The sequence below is a fragment of the Sciurus vulgaris genome, assembly GCF_902686455.1.
Source record: "Sciurus vulgaris genome assembly, chromosome: 1".
NCBI classification, from domain to species: Eukaryota; Metazoa; Chordata; class Mammalia; order Rodentia; family Sciuridae; genus Sciurus; species Sciurus vulgaris.
The window spans coordinates 130,151,220-130,177,438 of NC_136461.1; the positions used below are offsets into that span (position 1 = coordinate 130,151,220).

The 26,219-nt window shown below is 38.3% G+C and overlaps 2 protein-coding genes across 2 annotated transcripts in view; both read right to left on the reverse strand.

The window, feature by feature from the left end:
• The window catches only part of LOC306659505 (uncharacterized protein), a gene marked incomplete at its 5' end in the record, with an annotated part of 212,092 nt that extends 192,402 nt beyond the window's left edge, over window positions 1–19,690 (reverse strand). The window contains 2 exons of the mRNA XM_079137121.1: window positions 19,271–19,395; window positions 19,622–19,690. Coding sequence (XP_078993247.1) covers window positions 19,306–19,395; window positions 19,622–19,690 — 159 coding nt within the window. The 3' untranslated portion in view covers window positions 19,271–19,305. The remainder of the gene's footprint in view (window positions 1–19,270; window positions 19,396–19,621) is intronic.
• Window positions 1–26,219, reverse strand: part of ST18 (ST18 C2H2C-type zinc finger transcription factor) — a 359,234-nt gene that overhangs the window by 296,855 nt on the left and 36,160 nt on the right. The window lies entirely within an intron of this gene.

Genomic DNA, 26,219 nt, shown 5'->3' on the forward strand with positions numbered 1-26,219 from the left:
GGCAATTATTTCTCAGAAGGAAACCCCAAAGAAGAAAAAAGAATGAGCAAAACTAGGTATGAGAGAAAGCAGAGGACAGAACACTGAGCAAGGCCCCAGAGAAGTGCACAGTTGATCAATCTGGATGAAGACTGATAAGTCTGATCAAGGAAAAAGAGGAAGAAACATGAGGCTGGAGTCAAAACAGAGACAGCAACCGGGACCTGGTTGTGCTGGTCTCAAAGACATCTGTCATAAGTGTGGACATTAATGAAAAGCACTGATGTCTCTAAAAAAGGGAGCAGCAAGATGACACACTCCTGTTAGTAACACTCTGGTGACATGCTGGAGAATGCATGGAAGGGATGGGAGATGGGAGCCCCATGATAAACTAACATAATAGATTTGTTGACAGTTGCTTTTTCCTTGGGCAGGGAAGGATGTATTCTAGAGCTAGTCTGGATAAATCTTCTGGCCAAAGGAATGTGATAAAAGCTAAGAAAGAACTCCAGGATGTGGGAATGAATGACCCTCTCACCCTTGATGGCCTCCATGCACATCAGGATCCACCCTAAAGACTGAACACTTGCTAAGTGCTTTATATATACTGACTCCTTCCATTAAGGCATGGAGAGGAAAGGAAGTTGCCTTGAGTCATGGATCCATAAAGTGGTAGAGCAGCCACTGAAATTCACTGAGTTCCAAAGAGCCCAACATTTACCCTGCTCTGCTGACACAGCACATGCCCATGCAGGATGAGAAGGCCATCCGGAGGAGAAGCCAAAGATGGCTCTGCATGGGCCTTCCATTGTGGAGGTCCTCCTGGCCACTGGAAACCATACTCAGAGGGGGGGTCCCACTGTCTTCTGACCTGTACACATGTTTGCACCCTGCTTAGAGGTATCCTAACTTCATCCATCAAGTATACCTGCTCCCTAGGCAGCTCTGGAGCTATGGGGCAATAGAAGGAGTAATACTGGGAAACCAGTCACAAGGTATTAGTTACAGGAAACATTTAAAAGGATAACAGGGATAGCATTTAACATTCAAAAGGATAACAGGGATATATTTTTCTGTATATTAACTTCAACAAAATATATTGAATTAAACAGTTAAATATAGGAACAGACATGTTTTACCAATTCCCCTCTTATTCAAGTAGAATATTTTCTTTCAAGTAGCTACAGATGACCAGGGTGTGGCACTAGAAACAGAGAATCAATCACCTTCCAAGTTGAAGCTTTGAGAAGTCTGGATAAAGAGGAGAGGAGTACTCTTTGGACTCTGACATCGAGTCTATTTCTCTGCACTGAAACAGCTTTAAGGTGTGATCCCTCCCTTTGTTATCTCCATGTCTATTAAGCAAACATTTATTCTGTGCTGGCCTAAAATGTGAGTTATCAATCTGTTAGGAGGAAAAGCAATGAAGCCCACAGGTAAATTTCCCTAAGAAAGTCCAAAGTGCACTATTTATAGGCCTATCACTCCATCTCTCAAGACAAAATACAAGTCTCCCTTTCCATACATCCAAATACAAGGTATATTTAAACCTTTAAAAGAACAAAACATAATTAGGAAACTGTATCTTAATAGCATATTAGATTGAAAAAGTTATAGAACTGTGTCTGAATTCAGCATTTGAGGCAATGCCCCCATCCTCAATGATTTGCTTGCCATTGAGCACTATACATTGAGGGACAGTAACCCAGCAAGGAAGAGAAACAATGGACAATATGAGGACCCAACAGGGGAGAGTTAGACTCTGAGGACAGCAGTCGAACAATGGATGCAGACCTTCCCCAGCACACATGCCCACTGGGCCTGTGCCACAGTGACAGTGGCATGGAGCACTGCAGAAGGAAAGTATCCACTAAATGGTACAAATACAGCCTGGCCCATCTGTCATAAACGGTAGGTCCAAAGGCCACAGGTGCAGACGGCACTAAAAAGTAAAAATTACACTCAGGCAGAGGCCACTTGATAGGAGAGGAAGAAGCAAAATCTAGAATTGGTTTCCAATCAATAAATGGATAACAACAGTCTATTCATCTTCGGCACCTGTTGTTTCTCCCTCCCTCTGGTTCATCATGAATAAAACTGTTTTATTTATAAAAGATGTTATGTGTACCCAGGACCAGCCTCGCCTATTGTGAACAACGCAAAGTTTGTCTTTGTGTCCTGCAGGGCCAGCTGGCCAGTGCTGCTGTCTTTCTATCCTTCCAGGTGTCAGGGCCTCTCCCAGCTATCTCACCCCTTTCTCATGGTCCAAACCCAGGCTCAAAGCTGTCTCTTATTCTCCTGTGATTATATCATTTGATTTCACAAGTGCTTCTTTAACACCTAGGAGGCAAAGCACTGAGCTAAATGAGAAGGGAGACATTAAAAGAATTCAAACACAGTCACCACTCATAGAGCTGACATACCAGCAAGGGATGCAAATATATATAGGGAAGAAAAGTACAGACAACTCACAGCAGTCTAACAAATGCAAACAAACTGCCATGGAAGCAACTTAGAGGATGGGGATTTCTTTCTAAATGGAAATTTTCATGCTAGGGACCCTAGGGAAGAGATCAAATCTGTACTAGGATCTGAAGGATGGGAAGGAAAAGAAAGGATTTTGAATGACAGAAAGAGGAGGAAAGTTCTCCAAGTAGATGGAAAGGTAAAAGCATAAAGAGTCTGGAGGGTGCAGGTAGTATCTGAAGGGCAATAGTCTACATGTCATTTTGAATTCTGTATCCCCAATGATGTCCTTAGTCTTTTATCTGCTACTATAATAAAACACCACAGACTAGGAAATTTGTGAACAATGGAAGTTTATTTGGTTCATAGTTCTGGAGGCTGTTAAGCTCAAGAGTATGGCACTGCTATGTAGTAGAGGCCATCATTCAGTGTCATAACATGGCATAAGGGCAACACATGATACAGATAGGAAATCTGACCAAACTCACTTTTCTAACAAATCCACTCCTACGTGTAACTAACCCACTCCCATGATAATGACATTAATCCATTCTGCCCTGTTGATATAATAACTTCTTAAAAGGTCCGACCTCCCAGCACTGTTGCAATGGCAATTAAAGTTCAACGTGAGTTTAAGAGGAGACATTCAAACTATAGAAAATGACTAGTTATTTAATTTCAGAAAATTACTTAGCCTTGATATCCTTCTCTGAAAAATGAGAATTCATTCAATCAACACATTTATTGAGGATCTCATACGTGACAAAATCTGTGCTTGGAGTTGAGGATACAACTGACTTCATTTCTACCTCAGAAGGTTTTTTTGTTAGAATTTTTTTGGGGGAGGAGGCAGATGAAGAACTTAGCACAGTATCCTAGCAAGGAGTACTTTTGGTACCAGTGCTGATCCTAGTAGTAGTGAGGGTGGTGGTGGTGATGGTGGTGATGACAATGATAGCAATAGTGGTGACTGCAGTCATGAACTGAAGGTGAAGAGCACAGTGGAGATTCTGGAGGGATCAAGTGCTTCACTGTGGTGGGGAAATGAAGCATGTGAGAGTCCTGCCAGGAACTTAGTAAGGACACTGCCTCCGTATAACAGAAGCAATACTGATGTGGGATAAGTGGCCTTAATTTAGCAGATGAATTCTGATGTGAAATGGACTTGGGTTTTCAAAGTTCTGAGCAGGCATGAGGCCCCCAGAGAGTCCTCAAACCCCACTTTCTGCTAGTTCCCAAGGTCAACTCTGTGTGCAACTCAGTCATCTGTTGAAACTGATTTGATTACGGACCCATGACAGGACAATGTTAAGAGCAATGTATCCTTCTCTGCTCTTTTTGTAAAACATAGTTAGTGTTAACGAGTGGCACAGACCTGGCAGAGTCTCCAATGGACACAGGTGAGGTAGAGAAGAGGGCAATGCAGATGGAGTACCATCATCAGAGCCAGACAAGTTGTCTCAAAATACATTTCAACTTGTAAATCTCACTTTTTTTAAACTGTTTTTTTTTTAACTGGTGCATATTAATCACACTGAGTGATATAGTCACACAAGCATATAATATAATTTGGTCAGTTTCATTCCACCTTATCCCCTCCCTCCAACTTGTCTCCTTTCTCTACCCCAAATATCCCCCTTCTACTTTCCTAACATCCTTTTTCCCCACTTTTTTCCCTTTAGATTTCACATATGAGAGAAACTAGATGAACCCTGACTTTCTGAGTCTGGCTTATTTTGCTTAACATGACACTCTCCAGTTGCATCCATTTTCCTGCAAGTGACATACATATATATGAGACTTTTGTTAATCTACTCATCAGTTGATGGACACCTATTCTGATTCCATAACCTGGCTATTGTGAATTGTTTTTCAATAAACATGGAAATGCATTCATATTTAAAGTATGCTGTGTTTAATTCTTTTGGATAAACAGCAAGGAGTGGTATAGCTGGATTGTATGGTAGTTTAGTATTTACTTTGAGGAACCTTTATACTTATTTCCATGGTGGCTGTACTCATTTATATTCCCACTAACAATGTAAAAGAGTTCCTTTTCCCTATATCCTTATCAGCATTTATTATTGTTTGTATTCTTGATACTAACCATTCTGACTAAAATGAGATATAATCTCAAAATAGTTTTGATTTGCATTTCACCACTGGCCAAATATGTTGAACATTTATCATATTAATTGTTCGCCATTCGTACTTCGTTTGAGAAGTGTCTGTTTAGTTAATTTGCTCATGAATGGGTTGTTTCTTTGTTAAGATTTTTTAGTTCTTTACGTATTCTAAATATTAATCCTCTTTCAGAATAGCTGGCAAAAATTTTCTCCCATTCTGTATGCTCTGCCTTCCCACTCTTGTTTCCTTTGTGCTGAAGCTTTTTAACTAGATGCCATCCCATTTATCAATTCTTGGTTTTATTTCCTAAGCTACTGGAGTCCTAGTTAGGAAGTCATTGCCTGTACCTATATGCTGGAATGTTTTCCCTATGTTTTCTTCCAGCAGTTGCAAATTTTCTGGTTCTATACCTAGGTCTTTGGTCCACTGAGTTGAATTTTGTACAGGATGAAAGGTAGGGATCTAGTTTCACTCTTCTGCATACAGCTATTCAGCTTTCCCAGCACCATTTGCTAAAGAGGCTGTCTTTTCTTCAGTGTATGTTTTCGGCAACTTCATTAAGATTCAGATGACTGGTAGCTGTGTGGGTTTATCTCTCTGATTTCTATTTTATCCCCTTGATCTACATGCCTGATTTAATATCAGAACCATGCTGTCTTTGTTACTATGGCTCTGGGTATATTTTGAAATTAGGTATTATGATGTCTCCAGGATTGTTCTTTTTTCTCAGGACTGTTTTGGTTATTGTGTGTCTTTTGTTCTTCCACATGAATTTTAGGAGTGTTTTCTTCTAGTCCTGTGAAGAATGTCAATGAAATTTTCATGGGGACCACATTGAATCTGTAGATCTCTTTCAGTAATATTGCCATTTTAACGGTATTACTTCTTCCTATCAGTGACTATAGGAGGGCTTTCCAGCTTCTAGTGTCTTCTCTAATTTCTTTCTTCAGTGTTTCATAGTTTTCATTGTAAAGTTCTTTCACTTCCTTCTTAGGTTTATTCCCCGGTATTTTTAAGCTATTGTGAATGGAAGTTCTTTTCCTGGCTTCTTTTTCAGTGGTAAATTCCATGTTCTATTGATATACCAAGAAACTGAAGATGTGTTCCTCTCAAAAAAAAAAAAAAAAAAAAAAAAAAACCTAACTGCAAGACAAAATTGCACCCAGGAAAGTACTAATTTTGCATATTAAAGGGATATGAAACAATCTTATGAGATCATTGTTGACCACCTTGCATAGTATAATGTACACCTTCATATACATATGTGTGTCCTGTTTCTTCTGACTCTAAAACAGAGATCACAGACAACTATAAAAATACTCTGAATACAAAAAGTATTCTGATTGCACTCAGAATATCACATCATTTTGCTGTTCACAATCTTCACCGACATTCATTAGGTGTGGTATGTTCTCTACCAGAAGGTCTCAAAGGCACTGCTTCCTTCTACAATCTCAGCAAAGGGCACCTAGTCTCTTGCCCCACCCATCTTCTAAGGAGAGTACAAATTTAACCTAACAAATTGTTCTTTCGTGGGCAGTTGCCCTTCCATACTCCAATCTTTCTTTAAAAAAAAAAAAAAACAAAAAAAAAACTAGGAAAATTTTGCAATATAGACTCCCCTAATGTAATCTGGAGGGATGTGGATGGGAGTAGGCAGTAAGCTGCAGAACAGCCTGTCTTCAAAATCCTTTGCAGTTCCCTCTCTCCAAATCTCACATTTCACGAGACCTGTTCAAACTTCTCCACCTATTCTTTTCAGAATATAGCTTGGGCTGGTCCTACTTGCTGAGTCACAGTTCCCTCTGTGAAAAAAGTGCATGTTCCTCTGGTGTTCAACTTCTTAAAATCAGAAGCTGAATTCACATCTAATATTTTTATCCCTGTCACAAAAGGGACATTGGGCAAAGCCTCATTTTGATAAACTGTCTGTATTTCATCTTATGCCTTACCCACTAGTTTCTTTTCTCTCTCAGTGGAATAAAAACTCCTTAAGCAAAGAGCCCAGAACACTTTCTAAATCAATGTGTTACCTTCTTCAAAACTTGTCCTCTGTGCTTGGTATAAACTGTTGGTTTTTGGAAATGAACATACTGATCAACTATAGGGAAGAGAAACTACAGAAATACAGGGGAGGCAATGATTTTTAAGACACAAGAATGGATGAGTATTGAGAGAGTATTTCCTGTAACCATATGACAAGGTATGGAGATTGGTGACAGAGGATGGGAGAGTAGTGACGGAGACTGGGGGTCTCTGATAACCTCATGGCTGTGGCATTCCTGGTGCCTGGGAATGTTCCTGTGTAAGGGCCCAGGATGCTTAGCTGCTGTGGCAATGCCCTGCATGAGGAGGTTCTGTGCGAGTCTTATCAACTCTGACCTTGATCTCAGGCACACAGCTTCTGGGAAGGAAGGAATATGTTAGACAACCACAATGTTTCACCAGCTCTGCTCCTCCGGTACCTGCCCACTTTACAGTAACTTTTAACAATGGACTTTCTTGAGAGCTACACAAAGCTCCTAAGACTGCGCTTTGCAACTGTGGATTGCAAAGGCAGAAAAGCTAGGATGTCCTAGTTCTTGTAGCTTTCCTGAACACGAAGAATAATGGTTGCATAGTCTTTAACCTGATAATGAGACATATAATAAATAAAGATTGCTAGCATAACTCTTTAGATTTGTATTCCATCAGAGAACAGATCTCCACCTGATCCCAGCTTAATCTTCAAAATCAGTGTTTGTGAGTCTTTATTTTCCAAATCCCTTTGGCCCCTCACTGGAACCACAACTTGGCCATGCTGGTCACAGCAACAAAGGGTCCAAGAAGTGTGAGTCACTGAGGTAGTCTCTTGTTGAAAAACAACATATCAGAGCAAATTTGTTAAAAGTGCCACAGAATGTTCTGGCTGAGCCATAGAAGGACTTCCTAAGCAACTTCCTAAGCACTTACTATGTGACAAGAACTCTTCTGAGGACAGAGACAGAGCAGTGAGCACAATGAACAAAGAACAGGAGATATATATATATTATGTATGTGTGTGTGTATATACATATAATATATATTTTTATATATAATATATATACTATTACATAAAGAATATTAAGTGTTTTCAAAACCAGGGAAATCAGAAAGTGAATAGAGGGAGTAGGAATAGGGCTTGCCACCTTAACAGGGTGGTCCAGGAAATACATTATTGAGAAATTAACATTTCAGTCCAGAAGTGATGACATAAGGGAGCCATGGAAGAGGGGAAGAGCCCAGGAATTTCATGGGGAGAACTGATTAAGGTTCATGTATATAGTACTAGAATTGATCTGATGACTATAAAGGTTGAACATGGGACAGAGAAGCCAAATTTTAGAAAAAGACTTTCTCTTCGTCTATGAGAAAGAATTCACCATAAGGATGGAGAAAAAACTGACATACTGATTGAGATCCAAACACAAAAAGCTGTGCTAAGTACAGTGGATAATTTCAAATACCGCCAAATTACCAGCCAAACCTGTTCTTGGGAATAAGTGTACCTGGAAAGAATATTCTCTACAAAACTGGAAGTGCTCTCTCACCAAAATATCTAATTTTAGGATTCAAGCAAACTTGATGAGCTCAGTCAAGACATCATTTATCTAAACCTAGAAACTAAGCTTAGGAAAACTTTATGAAATTGCTAAAACTAGTGAAATGTTTATAGAAATTGAAGAGTATGTAAACACATATGATGTGTTCCCATAATTCACCTTATTACGTAGATACCGTTTTGTTTGTGCATGTGCTGTAGTTTTGTGTGTGTGTGTGTGTGTGTGTGTGTGTGTGTGTGGCAATTACAATAGAGCCTCAGAGACAGAAGGACATAGCAGCCCCTAGCTCCAGAGCAAAAGCATTCTAACAGTAGCTCTGAATTCAAGATGGTACAGTGCAGTAGCAACTTGAGCCCCTGGCCGTTGGGGGTGGGGGGCAGTGTGGGCTCTTTTTCTGGAGCAGGGCAGTGTGTGAACTCCAGGTAGTTTCCCTAAACTAGACTCAGGGCTTATGAAGACTGCAGGCCTCTCCAGCAGTACAGACTTCAGTTGTTCACAGTGGTGCAGAAGCTGCTGGGGACTTCTTGCTGATCTTTTTCCTATAAGGTAAAGTACCTCCTGGTTCTAAGCTAATTCTGATTGGAGGTATGGGGTGGCAGAGACAAAGTGTTTGCTTCCTTTCCCTCTGTGACCATCCTGAGTTTCTGTGCTCCTCAAAGATTCTACCACTCACTTATTGTACTTCAGCAGTCTCCTTCCATCGCTATGGAAAAAATAGTTTTTAATCACTGTTTGGCCCTTTCTTCTAAGGGGACAAACATTAAGCAACTTCTAGTCAACCACATTGCTAATATCCCTCCTCTATAACTTTAAATATGATTTTAAGGAACTTAAACATAAACAATATCAAACATAAAATGAAAATACCTTTGTAAATTACAAGCTATAAACAAAAAAGGACAGAAACTTTGGCAACTGGCACCAGGCATGTCTCTCCTAATAGATATCAAACATACTCACAACTGGAAGAGGCTTCTATTCCTACATTTTATTTAAATATTCTAGTTACCATTATCTTTAAATAGCATGATCATTTGATTATCATTGTGGCTCTCAGATAAATTATACTGATTTATCAGTTTGAAAAGGATCTACTATCACAATAGAAGTAAAACAATTAAGAGATATTAAAAATTTATGACAGTCCCAATAATGGTGATGCTGAAAAAACAAAACCATCATTAATTAAAAATAAGAATAGTTAACTATGCTAAAGAAAAGATTGAATTACCTTTCCATTCTTTCTATAAAAAATATTACAAAACTGATGTCAATATAAGATGCTAAAAAAAGTAGAAAAGGTTGGTATAGGAATGTTAATCAATAAAAAAATCAATGAAAAATAAATTTTATAATTAATCAGTACCTGGAATTTGTTTTACTTTAAATAGTCGTTTGCATTTTTAAACTTAGTTTCTTATATTTACTCATTCAAAATAAATATCTGCTCTAATACCTACATTTTTGTTATCTTGTATTCTTATCTCAAAATAGGACCCCCAAATTATCTAAAGTTCCAGTGCCCAAATATGGATCTGTATCCTTATAATTATCTCAAGTTTTGTTTGCAGTCTTTCACATTGTTATTACAAATTTGACCTCAAACTGTTCTCCAGTCATATAAATCTCTCAAGATGTTTTTAATTTATCTTCCTGGAGAATCCGTCTCAAAAAAGCCTTCCTGCTCCAGTCTGCCTGGGTCAGCTTCTAGATCTGGTACAGAACAGTCATATCCCAAACTCCCTCACCCACATCGCAGGTACCTCACTGCTTTGCAGTAAAGATCTGTTTCTGGGATCCCACATTTCTATCTTTCATTGTGTAATACCTCAGTTTCTAGAGCATATCCTCTCATACTCTAGAGACGAGGTGCCTGGGGGTTAAGAAAATTTGAAATCTTGCATATTTTCAAATATCTTTATTATACCATCACACTTGATTGAAATAGTTTGGCTATGTGTAGAAATCCAGGTTGGATAATTTTCCTTTATCCAAAATCCTCCAGATGGATCTCAGCAGCATAGCACCTGTTACATGCTATGTTCCATTTTCCTTCTCTTCCCTTCCCTTCCCATTGTATCCTTCCTTTGTTTTTCCTTTTCCTATTTTTGTAATTTTTTTGGTCACCACAACATTCCCTTTCACTGTATACTCAATCTGTACAGATTTTCAGGTCTTTTTTTTTTTTTTTTTTTTTTTTTTTGAGATAGTTCAGATAAATTCTCTGAACTTAACTAATACCCTGCTATTGCCAACACCTGTTCATCTGCTCCTCAGAGCATAAACTCAAGAGTGAATCATTTGGTTTGGTGCAGACTGGTCAGCAGCAGCTGTCCCTTGGTTCTGGGTAGGTGGAATTATGACTGCATTTAAAAACCCTGCATCAGTTGTCAGTCTACCTCCTTAGAAGCACATTGGATCTTCCCCATAGTTCAGTCACAAAACAGTTTGCTTCAGGCCCTCACTAACCTCATTTCAGGTTTTCCAAGGACGATATAGCTTCATTCCTCAAGGAAGGGGAAAGAGGAAAATGTACAAGGGAAGTCCTGTGCTACTCATCTACAGCAAGGGGGAAGGAGTTCACCCGGGGCCCAGAGGCTCTGCCCCTATCCATTGGGCTCCCTGCTACATGTAGAATTGTGTCTTACTTTCTCTTTTGTTTTCTATTCTGCTAAATCTCCTTATTTGCTAAAACAGAGATTGGCTTTAATGATTCTAATCTTTATGGCTTCCTTTCTGTCTTTCTTTTCAGTCTAGGAGAAACACTGAAGATCAGTGCTCAGGGGTTTCCTACATCTTTCCTTTGTCATAAAACCTTTTAATCTTCTCTCTACGTTTCGTGACAATAGCAGTAAGAATTTTTAGGTTTTCACTCATTCACCTCACTTTGCCTAAATAAATCTTGTAACATTCCTTGGTCTCTATTTTCAAAGTTTAAAAATCAGGGTGCATTATTGCATATGATTCTTACTGATTTTAAAAAAAATTGTTCTTTTTAAACTTTATTCCATTATCTCACTGTGAGTATTCCAAATGGTGTTTTAAAGATTAATTTTTAACATTTTCTTTTGGAAATTTTGCTCATTTGTTGTTTTTGCTTTTGTGGGGTTTTTGTTGTTGATGATGATGGTGTTCAGTTTCTTTGTATACAAAATATTAGTATAATAGTATATACTTAGCAAAGATGTGAAGATCCAACAAAGTGTTGTAAATCATTTGGTATGTCCAAAAATTACACAATAGGCTAAAGACTAAATACTGTGTATCTCTAGACTAATAGTAAATCACTCAATAAAAGGAGCTCAAAAATTATCTGAACTATCATTTGGCAACCATCATAATAATGTCTGATTCAGACAAGAATCATCAGTGGATGTTTAAACCAGTGAGATAAAAATTAGATAAAATACAAAATATTTACACATTCTCAAAATATCTCTGTATAAGGTATTAACACTTACAAAGAGAAAATAGTAACTTTGTTATGAAGGCGTCCAGCAGAGCTCATCCAGATGAGCTAGTCAGCACAAAGCCTTCCTGACATACTGCACTATAAAGAGCACATTGCTTCTGTGGTATTCCTACCAAAAATGGATAGTCTGAATCAAATCATGAGGAAATATCAAACAAACCCAACTTAAAGAACATTTGGAAAATTAACTGGTTTCTGCCCTTCAAAAATGTCAGGGTCACAAGAGAAAAAGATTAAGGAAATGTTCCTCATTAAAAGGAACTGGAGGACATTTTGTTAAGTGAAACAAGTCAGGCACAGAAAATAAATACTACATGTTCTTACTCATATGTGAAAGTTAAAATATTGATCTCAAAGAAGTAGAGAATAGTGATTACTAGAACCCAGGAAGGAGGGCAGGAAGGGAAGGATGGAGAGAGAATGGTTAATGGGTACTGTTAAATAAGAGGCATAACTTCTAATGTTCAATAGCACAGCAGATAAAATATGGTTGACTATTATTCATTGTGTATTTGAAAATAGCTAGTCAAGAGGATTTTGAATGTTCCCAATGCTAAGTAATGATAAATGTCTGAAGTGATACACATACCAATTGCCCTAATATGATCACTACACATTATATATGTACTGAAATGTCACACTGTACCCCATAAATGAGTACAATTACTATTTGTCAATTAAAAAATAAAAATATATTTTAAAAAGAATATGTGACTAAAGATACATGGCAAATGCAAAGCATGATCCCAAATTTAGTCTTGAACCACAGAATTTGTTTTGTTTTATTTATTTACATATATATTTATTTTTTTGTTTACTGTAATGAACATTTTTGAGGTAACTGGAAAACTTGGAATAAGTCTATCAATTGTATTACTGTTATTTGATAATTTTCATCTTGTATAGTGGATATGTAAGATATATAAAATAATGTCCATGTGTTTAGGAATATATACTGAAATATGCATCAGTAAAGGAGCATTATGCTTACAACTTATCACAAATATTTCATTAAAAGTGTAAGTATATATGTGCATATTCAGAGAAACAGAAATAGATGGATTGGAAGCAAATTTAGTAAAATGTTAACAATTGCAGAATCTGGGTGAAGAGTACGGAATTCTTTATGCTTACAGTTTTTGTACTTAAAATTTTTTCTAAGTTTGAAATCATTTCAAAATAAAAAATGTAAAATGTCAGTACTAAAGCATGAGCTCCTTAGGGTCTATTTTCAAGGTGGTAATGAGAAAAGCTGTGGTGTGGGATTCACAACCCAAGTTTGGCAGTGACACTTAGGTTCTTTATGATCTTGAAAATCCTTCCTTGCTTCTCTGAAAACCTCAGCTTCTTCTCCTGAACAATGGAGATAACAGTAACCTCCTCTAAGGGTTCGAGGGTGTTTTTATTTGTGTAGGTTAATTACATATAATTGCAGGTTTCATCGTGGTATATTTATATGTACACAAAAACACAATTCAATCAATTTTATGCCCTAATACCTCTCACACATACACCAACCTCCCTCCGTCTGATCCCCTTCCTTTTTCCTAATGGTCTCCCTTCTACTTTCATGGCATCCTTTTTTTTTTTTTCCTGTTTTTGTTTTTGTTTTTTTTTTCTTTTAGCTTCCACATACAAGAGAAAACAGACAATACTTTTCTCTCTGATTCTGACCTATTTCACTCACAATTATGGTCTACAGTTCCATCCATTTTCCAGCAAATGACATAATTTCATTCTACTTTATGACTAAATAAAACTCCATTGTGCATATACACCACAATTTTTTTATTCATTCATCTGTGGCAGACACCTATGCTGATTCCACAAATTGGCTATTGTGAACTGGGCTTTGATAAATATGGGTATGCATGAATCTCTATAGTATGCTGGCTTTAACTCGTATGGTAGTTCTACTCTAAGAGTTCTAGAAAGAATTAAATGAGAAAGTACATTCTAAGCACTGAGACCAATACCTGACTCAGAGAAGTGCTCCCATATTTGTTGCATGAATGAATGGAACCCTCTGCAAAGACAAGGGAGCCAAGGCAGAGAGGCATTTCCCCACCCAGTGAGCAAATATCCCAGCATCCTTTTCTAGTTTTATAACAGCCATATGTTTAAGAAAAGAAGAGAAAGTGATGTAAAGGATGGAGAATGAAGGAGGAAACAGAGATGTAACAAGACATGATCCTACAACCCAGCATTGTTTTCATGAGATAACTTTAACAGAAGACGCAACACAGAATTGTGGGGAAAGATAGTGAGCCAAGTCCCTTTTCCCCTTATTCCCCCCTCAGCATTTTGACAACTTTAAAACTAATTCATTCTTAAATATTTCTACCACATTTCTGTATTTTCTTGAAGCAATGAATATCAACTTATCTGTTGTAATTTTAACTGAAGCCTTAGTTAAAACACAAATCCCACAAAATCCTACTGACAGGATTTAATGCTCAGACATTTTCCTGTAAGTTGAAAAGTATAAATATATACATATTTTAAAAAAAAGAAAATGGACTCCATCCAGATTCTCCCCCAAGTACTCAAAACTACATGCAAACCATAACTTTAAATTATCTTGTCCAGACCCAGTTAAAATTTCAACTGGTCCACATGTTATTGTCTCAGAATCATAATTATGTTTATGCCTTTTGAACAAGCTGATGAAAAGAAACATTTGTTTAAGGTTCCCATCAATGAATGCAGAGCTTAGACTAGTCTTTAGCTTATACAAACGTTATGCTTATTAATTCAGAATATTCATTCAGTTATTGAAACATGATGACAAAACTATACAGTGAAAGACTGATTCTCTATTATACATATTAGCTTTGTGCAAAAATCCTTTGGCTTGGGAATAACTGTCCAAGTTGCAGAATTCATATACCTCTTTGAAATTTTTAAACTGTGATTTAGGTATCAAAACTATAACATCAATGCTCTGAATACACAGATAGATTATAAATTATCAAAATAAGTCCATCTGACTAAGAACTCTCCAGCTGGATTTCAGCTTAAGAAATTCTAAAACTGCCTATGTGTAGCCCAGTCCATGCCAACATCCACAGCATCCTTTTTAATTAAAAGCCAGTGATATGACTCATGCCACCTGTTTCATTGATCCTGCTAGATCCCCATTTTGGTCAGAGTTCTCTTTTGAGGATTAAAACTTTTATGAAAACAAATAGCAAATATTTATTCAAATTGATTACTATTATTTCATATCCTGAAAACTACATTTCCTACTAGAAAATTACATTTATCTATGTGAATTTTAACTAGTCAAGAATTACTCAAAGTAATAATCACAGTGGTAAAGAGGGCCAGTAGCTAAAGTAATTATTATATATGTTCCATAGTATATGAGCTTTCACATATATAAGAAAATGTCCTGAATAAAATTTGTTACTGACCCATAAGAGGAGTTTTTTTTTTTTAATCCGCTTACTTAGACATGTTTCAATGGAAAATTTATGTCCCAGTGAGTACATTTGGTAGAATAAAATATAACAAATACAGGGAGAAAGGAATGGTAAGGGGTAAGAGGAGGAAAGAAAGAGCTTAACTGTACTTTCATGGCAGGATCAGGGTGCTACATAATTAATTGGTGTAGTTCTATATTTTGAGCTCAATGTGGTATGGGTACAGAGATTTCTGCAGAAGTGTCTTTAGATCAGCAATCTGCTTCTATTTAAAGAGTTCCATTAGTGGGATGTGCAGATTATATATCTCTAAATTACCTTATTTGTCAATAAGTCTTGTCACTATTCAGCAATGATGACAAGAGCCAAAGTAAAAGGGAGAGAAGAAAAAAATAGAGTTCAAACTCTGCCATGTGTCTACAAAAAGTAAAATATTTTATCAATGCCAAAAAGAAGGACCCCTCACAAACCATGGAATCAATGATTCCAATTTCTTCCTTCCTCTATGCTTAGGAACTATTTGAAAGGTAATTAGAAAACTTTCCTCCAAATAAGGAAAAGAAAGGCAAGGGAGGAGCTTATGAAAATCAAAGGGAGATCAGCAGAAGAAAGGGTCATAGGGATGAGAAGTGGGAAGGGAAGGGAGAAGTGCTGAGGAGTGATATTGGCCAAATTATGTTGTTATATTGTGTAATTGTGTGCATGTATGAATATGTAAGAACAAATCCCATCATTATATATAACCATAATGCACCAGCAAAAAAAAAAATGAGGAAAAAGAAAAAAGAAAAGAAAAAAAAAACTTGATAAAACAAAAACAAGAATAACCTAACAAGACTCTACTTACAGCTCACAATTTATGTAAGAAGATCTAAGATAGTGATTTGCAAAGGTCAGTGTTTGCAACTGATAGCAGGGGTTCTAAGGAAGGCATCACTCAGAGATTTGGCTAACTCCCTAGCAATTTGTACCTGAAGGCATTCTTGGGGTGAACTAGTGCAAGAGCTGGGGACTCTACTCTCAAGAGTCAACCTTTGAATCATGAGAATAAATGAAGTCCAACCCAGAACACAGGGTTTGGGTTGTGCCCCTCCCCGATTCAAATAAGAGCTTGACAAAGGGCCAGGCCTAGCGGCACTCACTTGTAATCCCTGAGACTTGGGAAGCAGGAGGACTGCAAATTCAAACCCAGCCTCAGCAACTTAGTGAGGCCCTAAGCAATTTAGCAAGACCCTGTCTCAAATAAAATATTCTTAAAAGGGCTAGGAATGTGACTCAGAGTAGTGAAGCACCCTTGGGTTCAATCCTCCATATGAAAAAAAGGAAAAAAAAAAAAGCATGACAAAGAAAATCAGCCAACTCAACACCCAAGTGGACACTTTTGTGAAATACATCCTTCTCTTCACCCAACCATTCACATTAGGCTATTATATGAAGCCTTTGGTGTTTTCCTTCTGCTATACGCATTATGCCATACAGGGAAGTGAAATGAGCTGAGAGTTCAAGGGCACTTTTAACTGGAACCAGAAGAATTGTTGCAGTTGCCTGGGAAACCTTAGAAGACAACGATACTTGATATGTCAAATATCTGAAGTCAGTATGAGCCAGAGTCACTTAGAAGGTAAATTCAAGAAAGCAAATGGGCATATGAGGGTCAAAGGGTAAAAGTAGTTCCAATTTGTTACGTGCTCATGAACTTTTGAAAAAAGAAAAGGATTTTATTATAATTCTAATTAGCCTAGAAGAATGATAATCTTCAATGCTGACTTTCAGGATACAGGATAAAATTCAGTATAAAGACATTTAGATATTCTAAATATTTATTCATAGGTCAATAAACTAGAGTTTTATAATCACCCTCAAACAAAATATAACATGTTTCCAAAAAGTTCCCCTAAATTCTTTGAGACCATCTAGTATGTTTTTTCCCAGATTTCCAATATAAAATATATATCCAATAGTTCAGCCTTACATGTCTTTTATAAAACAAAAAACTTAACCATAATAATTCTGAAAAAACAATTTAACAAGTAGGACAACATGATATTGTTTTGCATGAAGGAAATAGGATCTAAATGAAGGCAATAGGATCTAAAGGAAAACTTCCTAATGTTGTTTCAAATGTTGTGTTTGATAAGAGATTCTTCCCTGAATCTGAATTTAGAATTTTTCACCAGAAGAACCATTCTGAAAATCTATGTAGTGAGACCTTGTACACATTTCTGGTACTGGTAATTAAAAAAAAAAAAAAAATGGAAAACTGAAATGCAAACATCAGGGACCTAAGAGAATTAGGGAATTTGTCCCTGTACCTTGTCACTTAACATTGTGAGAGGCCCATTTAAGGATTAATGTGTTGGAGTTTTTAAATTGTTATTTTAAATATCTATTATTTTGGTGAAAGATACTGTTCAAAAAGGAATACTTTTAAGTAAATATTTTTTCTTTGGAAATTTTAGACGTCTATTTGGAAACATTTCAGAGTTCATTACTCTGCACTGCCCTCTGCTGGTAAACTTCTGTAAGTGGTTTTCAGAAAACAATCCACCCTCCACATCACTGCTCCCCAGGTTCATCAATACAGTGCTTGAGGGGCTGAACTTCTTATTTCTTATGTGGTACTGTAGAAAGCGGCATTTAAATTAAAAACAAAGATTTATTTTTTATTTTTGATCTTCGATTTTAATTTTTATTTCATATTGAAGATACAACTCTTTCCAGATTTGCACATCACTGAAAATGTTGTCATTTAAAAAGTTTGGTCATCTAAAAAGTTCTGTTATCTAAAAAGTCAGTAAGAAGCTGGGCACAGTGGTCCATGCCTGTAATCTCAATCACTCAGGTGGCTGAAGCAAGAGAATCACAAGTTCAAAGCCAGCCTTAGTAACACAATGAGGCGCTTAGCAACTTAGTGAGACTCTGTCTCAAAACAAAAAATAAAAAGAGCTGGGGATGCAGCTTAGTGGCAAAGCATCCCTAGGGTCAATCCCCAGTACCAAAAAATAAATAAAAAATAAAGTCAGTAAGGAAAGCAACATATTATTTTGAATTTATTTAACATAGGGTTAATTTGACAGGAATATCCTCATTTTTATTTCAGCTGCATGAACATGGCTTACAGGAGAATCACTTCTTTTGCATTAAGTATTCTATGTTGATCTGAAGGGACCATTCCAGTTAATCTGATAGTAATTTATCTGAATTAGTTAGAAAGATCAAGGCTCCAACTTGTTTGCAACAAATGTATCCATCCACCAATTGCTCAGAAATCAGAAGCTCTTTTCTGTCAGAACACCTGCTGTTAGCCTCACTTTCAGTTCCACTCTTGTTGTAACTGCTTTTCTTCGCCCACAATCATGAGACATAAAACTGACACAGTCCCGAACACCAACAGCTTGATTTCATGCATGCTGGAGAAACAATCCTGTTATAATGCTAATGGTATATGTACACAATATGCCAATAAATGAAAGTGTTTACTAAGCTTTACTTTAAGAATCTCAAGTTGTATTGGTCACAATGACCAATACAATCTTTGTCCCTGAGCTTCATTCAAAACACCCATTCAAGAGTTCTAAATGATGTTTATTTTTTAGTGAGTGAAAAGTTGCTAAAGATTAAAAAACAAATTTCATTGCTCAAGGGAAGAACCATAAAGTTTGATTTCTCAGTGCCTAGATTTCAGTAAAGAGACATACAGCACGCATATGTTGCAGGTCTCCTATAGCGACAAACAAACGGCTCAAGTATTCAACATATCTTCATATTTGATGCTTATTATATGTAAGCAACAGATGTACTTCTCATCTGAGCACCGTAAAAAGTGATTTTTTTAAAATTCTAAATAGAAAATGAGTCAGTCTTAGTGCAAATGTAAATCCAAAAGAAATTCCATACTTTACGAGTAACATTTGCAATATTAAACACACTAATGTTTTATCAGAATATCATAATCTGTCAGGTCCCTTCCATCCCAATTATCATGTCCTCTACTCCTCCACAGTTGGTATTAGAAACAACTCCAGGTGACCGCCCATTGGCAGAATGGACACAGGGTTACCATGTCCATGCCTACAAGAGGGAGGGGCAAAAGGTGGGCCCTCCCAACTCCCCACTCACCAGTCCTGGATGATGGAGTGTGTTTTCTCCCAAAGTTTAAACCAGCATGAGATGTAATAAAATAATCCAAAACCTACTTTTGACAATATTTTTTGCCTTACCTTTACCTGGTGAATGCCTACAGGTGTGTCAAAGGTTATCTTTTCCTGGATATGTTCCAAAATGCTCTTATGCTATTTCTCTTAGGATTTCTCCACGCTGCCCGATTCAGATATTTTATTACTTTCTAAAGGAGAAAAAAAAATGTGTACATGAAAATTACCATAAGAAAACCACTGATTTTTAATCATATCTAAACAAATGCCAAACCAATGTAAACCGTGCACAACACTATCAGGGCACTGGTTTTTGTGTAGTAAGATGCCAGAAACCTTCTCTTGTAGCTTTATTAAAAGCTGTATTTTATGAAATGTAAAATATTCCGTTATCTCCATCAATTTTTTGCTCCTTACCTCTAGTATTCCCGTGAGGTCACATTCTGTTAAAAACATCCTGCCCTTCTCCCTACAAAAAGTTTCCATAGAATCAGAAAGCAGAAGCTCTGCAACTTGCTAACTTTGCTCTGTGTTATTTACCAACCGCACAAAGAAAATGCTGTCTATTCAGAACTCATTTCAAAACTCTTTTCACTGAGAGTGAGCGAACAAGCGGGCTCATGTCCCGAGCCACTGTCACATCCCCAGCGGTCCGGTGATGGTGCGGGGCCGGCGCTGAGTGGCACGGCCTCCAGGGCTTCCTACAAGGGTCCCTTGTAAACAGTGCGTGGACCTCGCAGATCTGGAGGAGTCAAGGAAGGGGGTGGGGCAGAGGCTCTTTTACTTTCTCACCTCAAGTTTCTTTGTTAGTTTCTTTGTCAAAAGCTTCCCTTCCTCCACAAGTTCATTCATCCTAGACATATATTATGTCACCAAGGTGACAAATACAGAATCTGGTATGGGTTTGAAGCCTGTGTCTCATGGGCTGAGTAACTGCCTTTAAACAAGTTATCAAAATCACTCAAAGATCCATTTCTTTGGGTATTATGAATGCCTTTGGTGTGATAGTGAATGTACGTATCTCACCAGTGTGAGGTGCAAATGACAACTCATGGAGAGTGCTGTTATAGTGCCTGCAACAGAGTGTGACCAGGCTCTAGCACAGTTCTCTCTCACTCCACCCCATGCACAACTGATGTTCCAACACTCATATTTCAAAATAAAGCTTAACGCACATTCCCACCACGCAGAGGAAAGGCCCCCAGAAATTGTTCGACCCTCCTAAACCCCACTGCCTAATCAAGGATGTAGAAAAAACAAAAATAGGATATTGCACCCTAAAGGATTGCCTAGGCATCATGCCCCAATGCCCTGCAGAGAAGACTGAACCTAAGGGCGCTCTACCACTCAATGACATTCCTAGGCCTATTTATTTATTTATTTATTTTGTTTTGAGACAGGTTCTTGCTAAGTTGCTAAGGCTGGCCTCAAACTTGTGATCTTTCTTCCTTGCCTTCCTACTTGCTGGATTACACACTCTTAGACACACATCACCATACAGCCTCTGGGCTTGTTCTTGAAATTTGGAGAGGGGAACTGGTTCCAAATGTCCCAAGCTGACTATACACAGGGTCCCAGAATCTGCCTAGAACCTCACAGGAGCTAGTTCACATGTTGGAAGCAGAACTGAAAAACATAGGTGGATACAGGTGGCAGGGGCTACACTTGGGAAATGGAGAAAGGGAGAGGAGTATGGATGGGAGGATGAATAAGGGTCCTTAGGACCAGGTATGTGTCTACACAGTCCACTGGAGGAATTCAGTCCAACATGTCTCACAGGGTTCCTTAGAGAGTCAGAAGAGATTGGCAGTGTAACCGTAGGATAGCCAGGGCTAAGAAAAGTGCCTCCAGGGATAACAGGAAAGAAGGAAGAGGCAACCAGTCCAGAACAACAGAACTCCAAGAATGGGGAGACTTGCTGCTCGACAAAGATTCAGTGCTTTAGAGCTTCCATCACAGAGTTAGCTCAAACTGTCAGGACAGAAACCAGGACGCCATCCGGTTAGAGAGGGCTGATGCTCTTGTGTCTTCTTCCTGTATGAACACCTTACAACTGGGGCAGGTAATGACATGGGTTGGAAGTAAGGAGAGCCAGAGCCCAGAAGGACTTTGCAGTCTCTTCTACTACTGCAAGCAGGCCTTGGAAGGGATAGTGAGGAGTGGTATAGCTAGGCCAAAATCCAGTTTTGATTACTAATACGAGACACATTAAGTGCTTAAAATGAGACTGTGTGACTCAAGTGGATCAGGAAATCTTTTGTATTACCCAAGAATGACCAGAAAAGCCCTGGGCCCTCCAAGTCAGGCATATTATCCAGGGACCTGCAGGTCAGGTACATTATCCAGAGGTGGCAGACGTTGGTCCCACTGAATAAAGTTTATAAAAACAATGGAAACAAGATTAAGTTGCATTAAGGTTCTGTCAAAAGTTGTGTTTTTTTCAAAATACCAAGTACTTAATTAAGCTACAGATGATTAACTCTTCCTCTAGACTAGAAGTTCCAGGAAAACAGGGACCCTGTATTTTATGTTCCTTGAGGTTTCCTGGAAGACTAATATAACTCCTGGCCCACAGCAGCTAGCTAATTGTTTCTACCTGTTCTTATTTGGTTGTTTACTTTATGCCATTGCTGTTCATCATAGTCATTCTAGAGAAATCTAGATGAATGGATTTTCTCATGAACTTTTTGGTCAGCTCTAAAACATTCTTAATATTAATACCCTTATAGGTACCTTCCCCAAATGCTATTTCTCTCTGCATCACCTCTTTCAGAGAACCTTATATAAACATAACATGATACCACACATAGAAAGCACAAACTGAGCTTTATATAAGTTTTGGGTGTTGGTAATCAAAAACTGATCAAAGGATACCTTAACAATCTTACTGGAGAAGCCCAAGGGACATACAAAATCCATCAGCATTTTCACTTGGGGGTTTGTCTTTGTGGATCAACATCCAGAAAAAGAAAAAGGCACCAGAACTTTTTGTGACCTTTCTGTTCCTCCTACCTTATTACCCCCACACCATGTCAATGAATTTCTGAGAAGGGCCTCACTAACTACTTCTGGGTTGAAGATAAGTTCAAGTATTTTGAATGGCATAGAAGCAATTTCTCTTTGGCCAAAATAGAAACTCAGGAGAATTAAAAAAAAAAAAAAAAAATCAAAGGCAAGCCTACTCGTGAGCTTCCCAAACTGAACAAGTTTGGGTGCAGCATATGCAGTCTCAGTTTTGGAAACCACAATATGCCATTTATCCCTAACTAGATGATGGGACAGAAATGTTTTTGCTGAACCAACCAAGGGAAATATGCTTGCTGCTTACCCAAAACAAACTCGCAAAATCCAACTTCTACTGCTTCAAATTTTCAGATGAGAAATTTTTTCCTACATATAATTTTGAACTATTTTTGTTCCACTTGCCAAATGAAGACTGGTAACTTGTGGGCACATTTGGAAGGATGGGGAATCTCACCTGATAAAATATGAAACCAAAACAAAAACAATAGCTGCTTAAGAAATTCAGAAATACCCAAGCAAAGACCTTTCCTTAATGAGACCGAGTAAGAATGGATGTGTGTGGAGAGGGAGTGATCAGTGTCAAAGATACTGGGATTAAAACCCAGACCTTTATCTATTGTTGATATTTAATTTTAAGATAACTGCATAAATATTGATAAGTGAAATTATCTTAGTCTTTGTTGTGTTTGTCCAGTTTCGTTTTCCATATTACTTTGCTTATAATAAATAAGTTAGATTGGAGGAAAAAAAACAACTTTGGGGCCTGTGATTTGATTTAGTCAATGAAACACATTCTATCCATTTACTAAAAACCTTTCATCCATTCATTAAGGAACCCTCTTTGCATCATCTACCTTCCTGGGTCTGTAATGGAGAGTCTTTGAATACAGGAGATAACTTTGAGACCCAGGAGTAGAAAAACTTGATAAAAAAGTTGAGGGGTTTCCACTGGGGCCAGATTGTACATCACAGGCTTGAGAAAAACAACCACTGAGTTTGCCCCTAAGGACAACCTCTTGACTTGGTTTGTCCTTACCAACCCCATCTCTCCTCTCATTGATGAAAAAAAAAAAAGCCAAAATAAACAGATCCTGTGGTCAGCCTGAATGCAGATTCCATGTTTGTCCATCAGCACTCTCTTGTCTTCCAAAGCACAACAAAGCAGGAGTCTACAAGTACCTATTATTTAAAGTTGTCATCTTTGGAAAAGTTGAATTTGCAGTAACCTACCTATACCAAATAGTCTCACTCTTCAATCAATAAAAAACTAGTGCTAGGTACATGTAGGAACATTTCTGCAAGATGGCAGAATCTAGACAGTGTTCTGCAAAATGTGCTGTGAGATTCTGAATTTCTGGCTGCTGTAAACTATTACTGGATAAAACAGACATTTTACTAAATACTCATTTTTGAAATATCCTTGAAACAGTCATATAGCTGTATTCTGTTCAGTTTGTTGTGGGGGGTGACTAACCTGGAACACATTTATTTGAATCAGAGAACTGAACGGCAAAGGTTGGCCTAACATTTATCCCAAAATTATGTCTCCTGAAGGAGTTGATATGACAAGGTGATAACCCAATAACTACTGGCAAGAACCTCATCATCTCTAAAGAACTGCACCCAAACAAAATAGGTAACGATTACTCATGCTCAGATTCCATAGTTTTAATTATCAGTTTCCGGAAGATGCCTTTTGGAGTCTGTAGGGAGGACTGGCAAAGATGAAAAGAAAAAGAAAACGCTTTGCTGGCAACTTACAAAGTACAACTAGCACTCTGATCAGCACTGTGCGGCAAAATGCACAGCCCCAGTGACGCTGGATCAGTTTCGAGAATGCGTGCAAGAAGCTGGCCGGGCCACAGGGCCACGTATCTCCAAAGCTGTGTGAACCTAGGACAGGGGAGCCCACATATTCCTGATTCTTTTTCTTTGAACCATGCCAAATTTTTTTTTTTTTTTTTTTTTTTTAATTCTTTGAGAAACCAGTGGGTGGGCACAGATGGGAAGTGGGAAGCTGCAAATGGGAAGATGGTATTGGAGAGGAGCACAGAGCCAGGCGCGCCTCTCCAGGCGCGTCCTCGCGAACCCATATGGCGCGGCCACTCTGCTCCTCTCAGCCTGGCACCGCCACCTCTGCAGCGCTCCCTGTTGGCTACTAGCAACAGGCAACCTGAACTGAGACCCGGCTACCCTAGATTATGGGGACACGGCTTCCAAGGGAACCTATGGGTGTTCTATGCACACACAAACATTTTTAAAAATAACAACAGGTTTTTTAAAAAGTAGTTGGAACTGCTCTCCAGTGCTGTAAAAAGCTGTTGCTTCAACATTGTTTTATTGTGGGATCTGATGCTATTAATTTTAAAAGCCTCTTTTCTTCCCACCTTACTGTGAAACCCAAATTCTGCTTAGGGAAGAAGGTGCTCCTTTGCACAATATGTAAATATTAAAGCAGCCCTCTCCTCATGAATTCCTAGCAAATGTCATCACCAGGAAAAGTTAAGGCAACCTGGAGCTTAGTGACTCTAGGTACAAGCACACTTATGAGAAAGGCGTGGAGGCATAATGAAAGCAAGACTTGTCAGGCCAGAACCAGAGCTAGACGTTTTCAAAGCTGAGAAGGGGTGACCCATACTGATGAACTGCTTCTCTTCTTGCAGGTTAGTTTATACCAGAGAGCTATGTAGTGGCCCTTGATGATCAGCTATATACTTCTGATCCTCAAAGAACACAAATTAAGGAGGAAGAGGAGGAGGAGATTTAGAAGACAAATTATTAGAGCAAGGCAGTCACAGGAAACTACCTAACAGCTACTCCTCAGGAATTTTTTACTCAGGCTCACCTGTAGCTCTCCTGTTGGTGGGATCCTTTCCCAGACTGAGATTTACCTCCCATAGATAAGAAGGAGCAAACACACACTGTGAAGTTGGACAGAGGACCAAAGACCAACCTCCATAAAGATGGAGCCTAGATCCAACATGTGGGATGTTCCAGGGTTTTAGCTCCTTCCTCTTTCTCCATCAGGCCAAGGCTGTTCCCAGCTTAGTGTTGCTCTACACATCTGCACACACCAACAGGAAAACTGTTGGCAAATTCATGACTTAACACCAGGTCCATGGAAATAAAACTTACCTCCACTGAAAGCTGCTTGAGAAGAGCCTGAATATTCAGGCACATTCTAGTGAGACAGTTTGTAAGTTTCTATGGCAGAAGACCCTCTCCTCAAATGCTGAACTGTGACCTCAAAACATACAAAAGCCAAGTTGCCATGGTAAGAGAGAGATGTTAGACTATAGCTGTTTAGATCCTGCCTGAGCCTGATTGCTGACTTCAAACCCACCTCTGCATTTTCTGTGTGACCCTGAACAAACCACATGCCTGTCCTGTGCCTTAATTTCTCCTATGTGATAACAATTCTAATTTCCACTTACTATTGTTATGGGAATTGAAATAACTTGTGTGAAGTGCCTAAAACAGTGCCTGTTACACAATAAGTGCTGGCTACATGCTTGTTAATCTCATTATTACTGAGACTGAAGTATGTGCAGATGGAAAACCAGAAAACTCAATTTCTCTTTCACCCTTCAGTGGACCTAAATCACATCCAAAGGAACCTTGAGCTCTAGAACACAGCTTGCAAACTTGTACTCTATAAAAGGCAAAGATCGTGCTTATTCATCATCCTCCTAGAAAAGCCAGAATCCGTGATCAATTTTAGGTTTAGCATTAAAAACGGGTAACATGAACTAATGCTGCTCAGAAACAGCACTGAGTCAGAGGTAACCTAGTCAAGGAGGATTTGGGAGGCAGTCCATTATTAAATAAGCCAATAATTACATAGTATATACTACATCCAGGCAATGAGTAGGGTCCTGATGACAAAAAGTACAAATTCTCCCACTGGTGGAGCTTGCCATCTAATAGCCAAGACAATATGGAACAAAAACAACAACAAAATGTTGGGATGCGTTTTAGAAAAAAGAAGCCT